The sequence below is a fragment of the Diuraphis noxia genome, unplaced genomic scaffold (genome assembly GCF_037042655.1).
Source record: "Diuraphis noxia isolate RWA-SAM2 unplaced genomic scaffold, SU_Dnox_SAM2 contig0004, whole genome shotgun sequence".
Lineage (NCBI taxonomy): Eukaryota > Metazoa > Arthropoda > Insecta > Hemiptera > Aphididae > Diuraphis > Diuraphis noxia.
Window position 1 is genome coordinate 72,622,672 of NW_028301714.1, and position 15,596 is coordinate 72,638,267.

The 15,596-nt window shown below is 28.4% G+C and overlaps 1 protein-coding gene across 2 annotated transcripts; it reads right to left on the reverse strand.

Annotated features, from left to right (window-relative positions):
* Positions 1–759: 759 nt before the first annotated feature.
* Positions 760–15,079, reverse strand: 14-3-3epsilon (tyrosine 3-monooxygenase/tryptophan 5-monooxygenase activation protein epsilon). 2 transcript variants are annotated; one of them, XM_089227845.1, is made up of 6 exons: positions 14,598–15,079; positions 5,121–5,320; positions 4,485–4,591; positions 4,248–4,385; positions 3,126–3,331; positions 760–3,055 (listed from the first exon to the last, which is right to left on the reverse strand). In XM_089227845.1, the coding sequence occupies exons 1-6, from the start codon at positions 14,659–14,661 to the stop codon at positions 3,003–3,005; spliced, it is 768 nt and encodes a 255-aa protein (XP_089083971.1). In that variant the 5' UTR covers positions 14,662–15,079; the 3' UTR covers positions 760–3,002. The 2 variants fall into 2 exon arrangements, with proteins under 2 accessions (XP_089083971.1, XP_015377637.1); XM_015522151.2 differs by having other exon boundaries at positions 760–3,061; positions 14,598–15,078.
* Between the last annotated feature and the right edge of the window lie 517 nt (positions 15,080–15,596).

The window sequence follows — 15,596 nt, forward strand, 5'->3', positions numbered from 1 at the left end:
CAAGACCCGGGCAACCTTAGTTATTATTATTAAGTTGTTTCTTAACACTCTCTCCAGCTGTATGCAAATAATATTTAAAAAATTAGAATCTTACGTAATCTATAATACATGAACTAACACTTTTTACACATAGCCACGTATATTACATGTAATGGCATTGATTATATATCTAATACACAGTATATAGTATAATCAATGGTACCGGACACCAACAACAATGTCTGGATTAAAAAAATAAAGCGTGTTAAATAAAGTGTTCGCTTTATAAATACTTTAAGTAATAAATCCAAACTCACAGTCACTTTGAATATGGTAGACCTTCACTCCACACCGATAATAATACATAACATAGTCTGATATTTGTATATTTTAAATAGATAAATATATAGTGTCATAGAGTACTTGAGTCACTTGCCCAGTAGATCGTATATACATACTACGTACGAACGTACGTTTATATGATGGCGTTAAAACAAACACTCGCACTATGTAGTTTAAGAATTTAAAACCGATTTAATTTCAACCCGCTTTAACGTCATCATATAAACTTAATATTTGTCTCAATGATCTGAGAACGCAGTCTTTATTATATACATACATAATAGGAAGGATCGATGCGGCGACCTCGTGTCCAAACCGTATAAAAAAAAAATAATATTTTTTATACAATACATATTAGGTACTTGTACTACTGGTACTATGTGTTTTCTGTGTGTTAAGGTTTCCCGTGAAAAATAAACATAATAAAAATAACAAAAATTTGAAAGATGTAAAAATTTAATGCAATGGCGCATATATTATAATAGTTTTAATGTTATTAATTATATTAATATTATTATCGTTTAAAGAGACAAATAAATAATAATATACATCTTAAAATTGTACGTAAAAAAGTTACTGACATGTCTACTAAAAGTTACGTTAGGCAGGTCATCATCGTCGTATGCAGAAGGGAGTGGTGGGAGACGTAGGAGTATAGAGTACAGAGGTTACCTAACCGACATACACACGAGCAAGATCACACACACGTATACACGCATACACACAAACACACTAATTAAACTATTTAGTTGTATTGTTGTTCAAGTGTTAAATACATATTATAGTCAAAAGATTATTTAAATTCAGATTAGCTGGCGGGGCGGCAAAGGAAACACGCTCCGTTAACACTGTCAAATAAGTTTCTTCAAATATTTATTATAATTTTTCAATAATCACGTATACTGAGAAGTAGAAAAAAAATCTACACAATAAATAAGACTAAATAATCGATAGGTGGCTAAGAACTACATAAGTTTTTTCATTTTTTTTTTTCAAGTGTTTAACTGTAAACATTTTGGTCCGTATTTGTTGTGATCAACACAAACGATAAAAAAAAACACACAAGTATTGTCAGTACAAGTAGTTAAATGATTACAGCGCAAGAAAAAAAAAATTATCACAAAAAAAAAAAGTCAAAATGCCATCAACAAAGACTTGTGCGATACGATAAATAAACAGAATAGCGCGTCACAACAGATATAATATATTGTTATTATCGTTTAAATGTTATTTTTTCGCACAGTATACACTATCGACCTTGGGGTGGGTGGGAGGGTTTAGTTACAATATCTAGTTTATGAACAAAACAAAAATCAAACCTTTTGGGAAAAACTAGATGAGAAAGCATTAAGATTTTTTTTCTTCATTTAACAAAATTTTTATAATATAGTTAATTATCATATATTATAGTAAACCCTATAATAATTCTATAATAAACACATAACCTACAGATTTTTTTTTTAATCTAAGAAAACGGAATGACGAAAACATTCAAAATGTTGCACTTGTTTTCTTTGCGTTACAGGTGTTAAAAAATCATTAAAGATAGTTTTACAATTAATTATTGCTGAAATTATATCCGAGGCATCAAGACTATTGTTCGTTATGAATTAGTTGATTAAATAATGGTATCATAAGAGGCAGGGGTTAAATTTTAAAAATGAACGATGAAATTAGTATTATATAATAATCCTGAAATGCTCTAAGTTAAATACTTGTTATAAAAGTAAAAACTAATTGACACAAAAGCATACGTATTTATATATTATATAAATATGTATGTTATTTTAATTTAATATGGTCAGGTGAGAATTTGGCAAAAATTAAAAATGAATGTAAATAAATGTATAAAATAAAAATGTATACAAAATAAGAATACTACTGTACACTTTGATTCCATTTTTCTTTGTACAATTTTCATATATATTATATGTAAATTTTTATTATTTGTTTTTCTAATCTTAATTTGTTACCATTGAAAATTTAAGTGCAACAATAACCAAAAAGTAATAAAATATAGTAATTGGTCTTGCTAGGTTTTGTATCGACTACTAATATTAAAATAACTAAATGTTATAAACGAAGTAACAAAATACACCGGTTTAATTACAGGAACTGGCTTTGGCGGTGACACACCCAATGTGCATATTAATTCTGAATTTTAAATAAGATTTTTGAGAGATGGATTTGTATAAATATATATTCTTTAGTATAAAATAGAAAGAAAATGTAACTCTCTTTAGTAATCAACACAAATAATTGAGGTAAACTACAATTTGCTTAATCGTTTTTTTCTTTCTAGAAAAAAAAAAACAAAATAATAATTAAAAAATAATAAAAAGCCTTATAATTTAAATACAAAAATAAAACTTTTAACACATAATACTGAACAGAAAGACATAAAATTTGTTTTTTATTGAATTATTAATTTTTGGGAATTGTATAAGACTAAACCAAATTTGCTGTCGCATGATCCCCTGCCAATGAGATAAAAGTAAAATCAAAGTGTACGAAAAAAAAATTTGACAGTCTTGGAGTGAGTCGTTTTACTTTACTTTTAGGGCTGTAACTATTGAATGCATATTTTTTATGTTTTCATATTTGATATTATTTGTACACAGACACTGTTTTTTTCGATGACAATTATAGTTATTTTATTATAGAGCAGTCACAGAAGGCATTTATGAGACATCTTGATCTTCAACATCTTGAAGCTGCTCTTTAGGTTCAGCTTCTGTACCTGAGAAAAATAATTAATTTTAATTTGATTTGATTTGATTTATGTATTTAGTATTCGTTCATACCATCTCCTTGCATATCTGAAGTCCACAGAGTTAGGTTGTCCCTTAACAACTGCATTATAAGTGTGGAATCTTTATAGCTCTCTTCCGATAATGTGTCCAATTCAGCAATTGCTTCATCAAAAGCTTTTTTAGCTAAATGACAAGCTCTATCAGGGGTGTTGAGAATCTCATAGTAGAATACGGAAAAATTCAATGCCAAACCCAACCTGTCGGGAAGAATATTTTATTATGAAATTAATTTACAGATTATCTATACCATTATATAAAATTGTAAGGATTTTTCTACAACCGCGCTAACCGAGAAAACTAATTAACCGATTTGGCTGAAATTTTTTAATGTTATACCCGACACTCTGTTGAAGGTTTTAGTACCACTTTTGTCAATAAAAAAAAAGTACAAGGTTCATAAATTAAAAACAATTGTACCTATATGGCTATATTATCTATATATATAAATATAAATGAAGACAAAAATGTATAACAATTCATCAATTGAGAACGACTGGTCCGATTTGGCTCATTCTTTTTTTGTTGGCTTAGGAATTGTTAGGAGATGGTTCTTATAGATGAAAAATTTGAGAAAGTTACCGTGGCGGTGATGAAATAGCTATGTAGATAGATAGCTATATACAGGGTGATTTTTTTATCGAAGAAGACTCATACTCATACACTCATACTTTTTTAAATAATGAGTGTTCTTCGATTAAAAAATCACCCTGTATATATATATCTGTTTGTCCTATATACATTCTTAAACAGCTGGACCGATTGCGACAGAATTTTATTAGACATATGGGCAGAAGATATGCTAAATTAGAAAGTGTTATGCCTAAATATCATTGAATTGAATATTTAAATTGTCAAAATTATATTGAAAAAATGAAGAAAACTACATAATGTTATACGAAATTGAATATCGCTGTAAGATTATAATATATTTTAACCGCTATTTATCATTATGTATAAAAATATACTGCTAGCATCATCACATGAAATGAATTTAACACACAATATGAATTATGAACCATATAAGAGGTATATAACGGGATACAAAGTGCATGGGTTCAGCTAGTACTATATAATTTTTAATATTATAAGTATTAACATTATATATAATTATACCTTATTGGGTGAGTAGGAGGTAAGTCTTGATTAGCGATATCGCTAGCTGCTTTATAAGCAACCAGAGAATGTTCAGCGGCTTCTTTTCTGTCATCTCCAGTAGCAAATTCGGCCAGGTATCTGTGATAGTCGCCTTTCCTGTGAAATAATTTACAAAATATTAATAAATTTACCAGGATAGTGTATGCCTTATAAATTTTAGTTACAATTTCTACATAAATCAATTAAAAAACTTACATTTTATAATAGAATACTTTAGATTCACCAGAAGCAGCACATGCTATTAAATGTTTATCAAGTACATTTAAAATGTCAGAACAAATATCCCGCAATTCTTTTTCAACCTGTTAATCAATTAAAATAATTTATTAGATATATTATAATTTATAATTAGTTTATATGTATTTTATATAATAATAATAATAATAATAATAATGTTTATTGCAACAGTGAAAATTGTATATATTTTATAAATACTTATGTTTATATACATTGTGCTTCCCCCCATAAGCCTAGCTTGTGCTGGGGGAGCGGTCTTTATCTTAATTCTTAATAATAAAAGATTAGATTTAAAATATTACATTAGGTAAAATTGCTTATAAAATAAACTGTAACTAAATATAATTATAATAAAATAAAAATATAAGACAATGATAATTATTATGTTTACAAGACGGTTAAATTCAGATGTAAAACACGCCATTTGAATGACCTCAAACTAGAAAAATCGTTTACATTAATATTTAATTTTTGACATAGTTTTAGACTCTTATACAAAACACTTTTTTGACCAAATACTTTGTTATAAATGGGTATCTTATATTAATATATGAATATATATTTATATTTGTAGATTGTTTGAGTAATACATACCTGCGATCTATATTGACGTATCATTTCTAGCTTTTCTTCAGCACCTTTGTTCTCTTCTTTCTGTTCAATACTTGAAATTATGCGCCAACTTGCACGTCGAGCTCCAATCACATTTTTATATGCTACAGATAACAGATTTCGCTCTTCTACAGATAATTCAACATCTAACGATGCTACTTTTTTCATGGATTCCACCATTTCTATAAATTAAAAATAATATTTGATTAGTAACAATATTAACACTATGATAGTGTTTAACCATAGACTCAATTAGTATAATATTTTAAATTACTGGGACTCAATTAGTATTTAGTTTATAACTACCCAGAGTTTAATTATAATGTAGCTTATAACCCTGGACTTAATTCATTCTAAAAAGGTTTAATTGGGACTTAGTTTGTATGCAACCATTTATTAAAGAGGACTTGTGCCCATCAAATTTAATGTTAAGGATATATTATTATCCCAGAACCTAAGGTAATGTTTTAAATATTTTAATTTAGAAGCCATTTATTAGAAATTAAAAACCATATTTTTTTTTGTAAAATTTCAAAAAAAAAACTCATTGAATAATTCTTATCTTTTAAATTATACAATAGGTCAATTAACTTCAACATTATTTGTATCATTAAAAAAAAAAGTCAAATAGGTTCATCCAGAGTTTTGTTAATTATGTAATACGTTAGTAAAATGGAGAATACTATTCTCTTAAAGGAAGATATAAATGTTGTTAATATAATACCTACAAATAATGCAAGGGTATATATCGTCGGCTTCTTGCCAAAACTCGTTTAAGGCAAAATAGTGGTTGTTCAGAAAACGACTTTATAGTTTTTAAAAAAGTAAATTTTTGGTCTCAACCCTACAAAATCTTTGATTTTTAAGATATTGACATAGTTTTTTTTTTAAATGTAATCTGCTTATATTACTGCAATAAGACATATTGGATTTCTTCAAAATGTTTAATGTAACACTGTTTTTTTTATTAGTTAAGTATTGTATGCAAATATTTTAACCGTTAATGAATTTTACTGAATAGAAAAATGATTATTAATATTTGTTTAGACTGAAATCTATATCGATTTAATATTAATTATTTTTCTTATTGGACTTGGTCATATGATCATCATTATAGATTGTATTTAGGTATGTCAATTATCAATGTATTTGCTTAATTGTGAATTTTTGTTATTATTAACATTCATTATTATTGTAAATTATTAATAGGTATTTTTATATTAAAATAATTATTGCCATAACATAACTCATAAACTTTTTTTTTTTAAATAACCAATATCGAGTGATATAAATATTACAACAAGAAAATACAAATATAATGTAACTTAAAACTTATAACATAATAATTATTACTAAAATTACTAAAAAAATTGTGACTATGTATTTCTTTTATTTTTCAACTGCTATTGTAAAAATATCAGTGGCGGGTCGTGTGCTCTGAAAGTGGAAGGGCGATATAAAATTGCTTATTTATGGAAAGTATCGAACACAAATTATATTAATAATAATAATTTATTTTAATCTGTTTAATAGTTTAATATATATAAATTATTAATTATTATATATATTTTCAATTGTCACCGCTTTTTTATAGATAGAATTGATTAGAGTTACGACCGCACAAAGTAAATAATAAATACGCAAGTTTGGAATCCGTGTATAACGGCCAACGGGCGATTAAAATATTTAAAATTTAAAATCATCGCCACGGCGGCAGTATTATTATTGTGTTCCACCTTCTTAGTTTTTGTATTCCAACCATAGTAATGACGAGCGACTTTTAACATCGCCCAAGCATCGCTATGTACTGCTCGTAAATTGTTATTGGTTATCGATTCTCAGAAGCTACAGCGTCGAATGATTTATTTTTAAACTCCCATTATCTGATAATGTTTTCATAATATGTATTAGTGGAAATGAAGGAAACACAATTTTTATTTTTGACAATATTATACTAAAATATAAATGAGAAATTTAATATTTAACTTGTAAATTGGTAATAAATGATAATTCTAGAAGTGGGGCGATCGCCCCATCGCCCCTATCTACGAGCCGCCACTGAAAAATATGTTAGGAGCCTTGTGTTAAATTTTCAAATCTTAGATTTAAAAGAAAAACTTTTATGAATTTCTATCTAAGATAATTTAAACATTGCAGTAATTTTTATGTATTTAGTCAAAATTTGAACTTTAAATGCTAAATTTTTAATTTTTTTTTAATTTTTAATTTTTAAGTGATATTGAAACAATATGTTGAAAGCCTTATATTAAATTTTGAAGCTTTTTGATACAACCAATAAAATTTTATTGACATTAATAGAAAAAAAACTAAAAAATTTGAAAAATTAAAATGTCAGTAACAGCTCAAAACTAAAATATTTTGAAAATTTTATCAAATAAATATAATGCCTATATAAACATTCAGTGAAAATTTCAAGTATCTGCGGTCATTTGTTTTAGAGTTAGGTACACCAAAATAAGAAAATCATTGAATGAGAAATCTAGTGAAAATCCAATGTTGCAAAAATTTCAATTTCAAACGCTCATAAAAGTTTAATTTGAATTTCTGGTGGATATTTTTTGATGATAAACGTTGACAAACTTATAAGAAACCTTGTATTAAATTTTCAAATCTTATATAGATTTGAAAAGAATTTTTTTTATGAATTTCTACCTTAAAATAATTTGCGAATTTTCGTGATTTTTACGTATTTTGTCAAAATTCAAACTTTGGATGCTTATTAAAAAAAATGGTGACTATGTATTTCTTTTATTTTTCAACTGCTATTGTAACAATATGTTAAGAGCCTTGTATTACATTTTCAAGCAAGTTTAGAGGGCGAAAGTGTATACAGAATAAAAAAGAAAAAGAAATAAACATCATTGTAAAACCATTACATTCCTCGCTCCGCTTAGAATCTAAAATTAAGAGGTAAAACTTGTATGCTAGGATGGGAAGGTTTTATGCACAAAAAATTTGAATAGGTTTAATTTAAATAAATGCTCATAAAAATTAATTTTTCTATAGGCATTATCTAAGTTATTATATGATTAACTAGACATAAAAATATGAATCATTGTTTAAAATTTAAATAAATCTAAAACTAATAGTAGTATTAAGTGCCTACAATATTTATAACAATGAAATATTCGAATAATGCACACGGGGATGAAATGAAAATATTACATTAGCATGTATGTGTGGTGTGTACTGTGTATGAATCATGTATTGCCGGGTTTAGCAAAATGTTTTTTGACTTCACATATACACGACACACACATATCGCATACCTACTAATTGTAATCTACACTCAACAGAGTATTATAAAGATAAACACGTTGTAATAATAAGATTGGTAATTAGGGTTTTTACTTTTTTTTTACCTAACCGGGTTAAAAATAAACTTTTTTTTACTCGTTATTTGACAACATTGGGACATGAAACACACACAGTAATATTGTGTTAACGAAATAAAGAAATAAACACCACAAAAGGGCCATATAATTGTCTTTCAACCCACCTAAATGATTTAAGAGCACGGACGCACGGTATATCGTTTTCGACCATAAATATTCAGTCGTGAGTGATTGAAGTAGCCGACAGTAGTTACCGTGGTTAAACGACAGTGCAACAGCTAATTTATTATGATATATTCATTATATGTGTAACACACATGATTTCGTAGGTGGTTGCGGTAATTTTTTTATCAGCGACAATGTCTAGGCTAAAAGTTTAACTTGCAGATCAATAGACCGACGGGACGTACATGAGGTGTACATACGACGCCTGGGTATGGAACATAGGAACGTTAGTAAAGTTGACATGAAGGGGAGACCGCCATCGCCATAGCAACGTTATACGCTGTAGACTAGTCGAGCCCCACCACACCCCACCAATCTACCACGCCCGCGTTAGTTAAATTAAATACATAGGCTTAGTGACAGAAAAATTACTCTACAAAAGACGATGGTATGTATTAAAGTAGAGCACCTACGTATACAATATTATTATGCTGACTGGCCGCCATTAACGATTTACGAAAATCGAACAGCACAAGGAAATATTTTTACGGTTGAAAAACAGTCCTCACACTGGTGTACTTTTAAATAAATAGAACTAATATTTTATATGCATTTTAATCGCTAGTTAGTTAACTTCAGCAGCATAAAATAAATACTTACTTGCTACGTGTAGGGGAACGGGGGAAGTTGATTAAATCTATATAAAAGTAAGGAAGAGTTTAAAATATTAAAAAATATACATAGGCAATAATTTGATGTTGTATAATATAGGTACTAAAATAGAGTAGATATTAATAGGTACCTAATATTAACGAATTTTGTATTTTTATTACCCATAATTCACTATTTTGAATGGAACTTAATTGTCCTAATTATAATGAGTTCATCTCTAAAAATTAGATAAATAGTAAGTTTGTTAATAACAAAGTAAATATTAAATAGTGAAGCATGTAAAATTATATTTTAATAAAGGCAAACGTAAATATTGATTTTTTACTTACAGGTCACTGAAATATTTTATTTATTATTTGATACATGATTTCAAAGGTGAAATAAATTAGAAAGCGTAGAAAATGTTTTCAACCTACAAATAATTATCAATAATTGAAAATTTTTCTAATTATTGTGCAGTTAATTTATAGTTAGTGAAATTATAAAACAAGAAGTGTAGGTTTGCTTAAAATAAAATATAGATTAAGAACATTTCATTAAAAACCATTACCTACTCAATCATCTAAAATATTATTTTTTGTTATTTTTTATATAACTATAAGAAATTTAATGGAAAAGTAAAAGAAATTAGGTATGTACTTTTAACTATTCTAATAAAAATATATACTTTATCAGGGTTTGAAATAAAAGTTTTTATAATTTTAAACTAATTAATTAATTTATGTTTTTAACTTTTAAGCGAAATCCTTTTTAAATTTTTGTTATTGTTTAAGCATACTTTAAATATGTTTAAAACAAGAAAAAAAATTGTTTTAATCATATTTTAAATCAATAGGTACTAAAAACGTCAATACAAAGAACTCAATAATACAATTTGCTTAAAAATATATCCTGAATTCTAATCTAATTATTAAATTGTTGATGTACTACCTAAGTCAAATTAGAATATTAGATAGGAATGTAATTTATTTTGTTATTATCAGCTATTGATACCGGTAGTTTCTGCTTTAAACATTTAAAAAATACACGAGTACCTAATTAATCTTTAGGTAATTGTTTAATTTTCATAAACCATTTAAATTATGAATACCTATAAATAAAAATAAATCTAAGTTCTCAGTTAGGTACTACCTACCATCAACAAATAATTAAAATAATTAGTTGTCACTAGAGAAAAATAATATTTTTCAACAAAAATTACTAAAGTACCTACCTAGAAATGTATGAACTAATCCACATTATCAACCAAATCAATAAGTATAGGTATACACCCATATATATCTAAATATTTAGATTTCTAAGTTTTTATAGTAATTTATTTAATTAGTTTAGTAAATAGGTAGGTAGCTGTGTAAATTAAATTCATCTATTTTAAGAGAAACAAGATTTAAAACAGGCAAAACAAATGTATAATAAATTAATAATTAATACACTTGAATTTCTATTTTCTAAACATCAATCAACTTATAATTCATATATTGATGTTATATAACTCATGTAAATCCACAAACATGAGGAATAAAAAAAAATTTCAAAACAGAATATACTAGACAATTTTATGTAGGTATATGTTATTAATAGAAATGTTCTACATTTTCAACTCATTAAATTAACAGGAAATACAATTAATCACAATTAAACATAAATCATAATATACCTATTTCAAAATTTTGAATATAATAACCTTTTTTTATTGATAAATAAATTTGTTTACTTAAACAATGTTTCTAATTCTGTAAATAACAAAATTTTATAAGTAGGTGGGTACTAAAATAAATACTTGTTTTGTAACTACCTTATATTAAATGGATGTTGGTATAGGCAGTACTAGTAATAACATATTGATTTTTGATAGTTTATGTTTAAAAAAGGTTCTTTATTAACTTGTTGATTAAACTTTTAAAATCGTAATTATAACTTTTTCTCTACTTAAATCATTTTAAAAATAAAGTAGTAAATGAGGAAAAGTAGTAAGAATACAGTAAACAAGGAATTTACTAAATATAGTAGCTACATCATATTGAAATATTCTGTGCGCCAACATACAAAAAATGCACAATGATTTTTTTGTCTTATTTTTCTTTTAAAACATAAAAAAAAAAAATTATAATTAAGTAAACTGTAGGTATACCTAGCAAACAATTGTCGAAAGACAAAATGAAAACTTAACTTAAAGTATAATGGGCAGTATAATGTAACAGTGTAATTAATACTACTATTAAGTACCTATTATTTAAAACATAATTGTCATATGTATTGTTGATGTGATACACTTAAAATACAATAAATTGTTTAATTACCTAGCTAAAACTCATACTTATTAACAAGGTTTACTAAAAAGTTATTAATAAGAATCCTGTAAAATATAGGTAGTTATTGTTGACATCATAGGCAGACCACTGCATAACTATGATTTAGGTAGAAGTTTTAAGTTTTTAAAATGCTCGATAAAATGAATGTTTAAATGTATTTACTAATTAGTTGACTATTTTTTTTAAGAATAAAAATTAGAAAACTATTAAATAATTGGAAATATTATGTTACTTTGAAATTGTTATTGTTGTGTTACTTGTACAACATATTTTAAATATATTTCATACACATTATACATTATACACTTGATGACTCGTACAGTCGTGAATACACATTAAAAATGCTAACTATTCTTGTTGTTTTTTTTATATGAATAGAGGTACTTAATTTCATATAAACAGTAGTTATTTAAACAGCTCAATATAATATTTTTCAAATCCAATAGTATAGCTAGTATTCATACATATAATTAAAATAAAATTCTCCATGTAAAAATAATTAGGTATATAGTAGGTAAGTAGGATCCTACTTTTTGAATAATTCAATTATTTTTTCGGTAGTTTTTCAATTTTAACAGAGTGTATAGTGTATATACTATATTTATAAAATATAAATTCTCAGCACTATAGTAGGGGTGTTTTTAAGCAACACAAACTAAGAAATATATTTCCTAAAGAAGACACTAAAATGTTAATACCTATACATAATTAAAATATTTTACTTTGTACTTGTACATTAATGCATATCTACAACTACATAAGTACTTTGATAAGTTGTAATGTATTCCATAATTAAAGGTTGCCACACACTGCAGTGGCGGCAAAATGAAGCCGGACTCAATTTTACCACCATCGCGGCGGCACTGCCAAGACAAAAGAATTTTTCTGCCACCACTGCAGTATGTGGCGACCTTTAATAGTTACCTAGCAAATGTTAAATATTGCTAGTAGGTATAGTAATAAATTTAAGAAGAAAGAAACAATTTTATTTTTAATTAGGTAACATAACCAATTTAAGTCATTAATAAAACAATAAATTTGCTAAAAACAGAGCTAAAACCTACTTAAATTTTTTTTTAAATTACCTAACTATAATTAAAATATCTCAGAAATAATAACACAATAAAAATACTTCAACCTACCAACTTTAAATTAAAAAGTTATCTTAATTTGAAATTGCCAATATTTCAATTAAATTAAATTAAATAATTTAAGTTTAGCCATCATACATACCTTCATATAGTTATTTCTCATAAATTGTATTTGATTTAGTTGAGGTTATGTTAGTAGAGGTTGGTATCTACCTATAGAGTACTTTTTTTATATTGGTCAAACTTTTAAGGTTTAAGGAAAATTGTCCTCACTAAGTTTTTTTTTCATAAGATATTTACAATTCGTTAGTAGGTAAAACTTTATCATCGAGTTAAAATATAATATGGTACCTATCTTATTTAGCACCTATAAATCATTGATTTTATAAATTTACAGAACAGCTATCATATTGTTTATAATGGAAGCGGTTGAATGCAATGGTTGATCTTTTAGCTTACCTGTTTAATATAAAATCAATGTTTTGAAGTGATGGAAATAATAATGATGATTCAAATTTTAAAAAAATAGACAAGTAAATTTAAATAATTGTATTAGGTAATTACATTGAATTTATAAATGGTCAATAAAGAACCTCCCTGAATAAAATTCAGAAAATAATTAGGTAAGTACCGGTACATTTATTTTAATTTACATTCTGCATTTGTATAACAACAATATTAGGTAGATACATTTAATTCTGTTTTTTCATTCAAACCTCCAATAGGTAATTCAAGATGTTTTGCTACTAAATAAATAAATATTCGGGTAAATACTCAAGTATTAAGTACCTAGATAAATATAAGGAAAATAAGTCAATGTTAAATTTAATCTGTTTAGGATATCATAAAAAATGAACAAAAATGAATTTTTTTAATAAACTTTTCCTCAATTTTTAAGATAAACACATATTGCATTTAAACGATATAATCAGTTATTTTTCTATGAGAACTGTTAAAATATTTGATTTCCAAGTCATACAGTGAGAGCACAGGAAGACAGACAACAAGCCGAAATCAAAATCAAAGGTTACAAAGACACAGTGAAACAATTTTGTTTGGGGTGAGAACAGACATACCACCAGCCTAAAAACCAAGGTTCGGGATAACTGTACACAATTAGGAAAAAATTTGAGCATGCGGAAATTACTGGGACCCACAAAGACTATCACGGCAGTTGTAAAAGTCTACTATGGTTTCGATGATAGGCGATTAGGGTGGCGAGGTGGAGAGGTGGCGTCCGACAGTGGCTGTCAGGACGGACGAGCTATAATTTACAACGGTTGAAATTCCACCGTGTGGGAAGAAGATTAACGGTCGGCCGAGGTGGCGTCACCGCGTCACACGAGCCATACCATATCGCATTGGAGCGACGGTGACTAAAAAATGGTGCGCGATATTTATAAGCAATGGAAATCTCGGACGTATAACGGTACAAAGCATCGCCGAGTGTTATTTTAATAATGATAAAATATGTTACTACTGTGCCCACACACGCACGTACACCATTATAGGTGCGCGATGCGGTTAACCTAGAAAATTAAAAATATTATAACAGTAGGTAATAGGCAATAATAGTAATAATAAATATTTTGTATCATTATTATGTATAGTGCACCCGATTATACGTATTGATTATTTGGGCGCAAGGCGTAGAAGGCGACGGCGGCGTCGGCGTCGGGCGGTCGTAACGAACGAGTAACGTGGGGCGGCCTTTGGCGGTGGAGGGGGAGGCCGAAAATTTCGACGGAAAAACTTACCAACGATCAATTTGATCGTCGGTACCGAAATTTAAAAAATATATCAACATCATAATATCATTAATTATGACGTTGCACACGTTTACACGCATCCATGTGCACTCACCATCGTATCTTTCCGCCTGTTCGGCGAGTTTCGCCTTGTACACGTTTTCCTCTCTTTCAGACATGGCAAAGGCTGTGAAGTCGTTTTATCAACTGTTCCTGGTTTGGAGGAGGACGAACGGAGACGGTTTATCGTCGGACTACAGCACTTGTGTGGACACGCACCGGAAGACGGATACGGGTCGAGATTCGACGACGGCCGACGCGCAAGAGATCGTTGACGAACAATAACGCGTGTGCGATATCACTCTGCCACTGCGTTGAACACGACGACGAACAGCTTATACGATCCAATACGTTGACGTGAAACCTACAAAAATATTACGGTCAAGGGATTTTATAATAAAATACTATTTTAAAAATCCCGGAGATACGGCGGCGGCGTATTCGTGGTTCGCGCGGTTGGGTTGCGGCGACGGCGGCGGTGGATGCGGTTTGTGAGCGGACGTTACGTCGTTTCCCGTCGCCGACTCGCGAATGGTCTCTCTGGAAATATGGCCGCACCCGTCAGGCCGCCAACGTGACGCTCATGGAAAAATAACTCGATACAATCGATCTGGCGCGCGCGCGTCTCTGGCGGCCGGCGGGCGGATGTACGGCGACTATAATACAAGTTCTACACACTGCCTGTCTTCAGCAGCTGTCTGCGTTTTAACGATTTTTTAAATTTTTTTCTCTTTTTCTTTTCGAGTTTCGTCCGACCGACGGCGACGAGTGACGACGAGCGAGTAAGTGACTAGACTAGCGCAGTAGACCGGCCGTCGTAGTTATATGCAGTATGTATGCACGCGGTCGGCGGGCATATAGTTTCGAAGTTTGTTCAAATCGAAAGTGTTGTAACTTGTAATAATAAAATTATACAGAAACCCATGCCTAATATATGATATTATCAGGGGCCATACACGATAAAAATATTGAACTAGTCGTTGTTTTTAAATTTTAAACCGGCGATAATCGATCATAATATTAAATTCGTACGTACGATTATCCGTCTGATTAC

Coding starts and splice junctions, on each gene's coding strand:
- 14-3-3epsilon (XM_015522151.2), bottom strand. CDS start 14,661: ATGTCTGAAAGAGAGGAAAACGTGTACAAGGCGAAACTCGCCGAACAG. Junction 3,332..4,247: donor CCTCCTACTCACCCAATAAG/GTATAATTATAT, acceptor TCTTCCCGACAG/GTTGGGTTTGGCATTGAATT. Junction 3,062..3,125: donor TTCAGATATGCAAGGAGATG/GTATGAACGAAT, acceptor TATTTTTCTCAG/GTACAGAAGCTGAACCTAAA.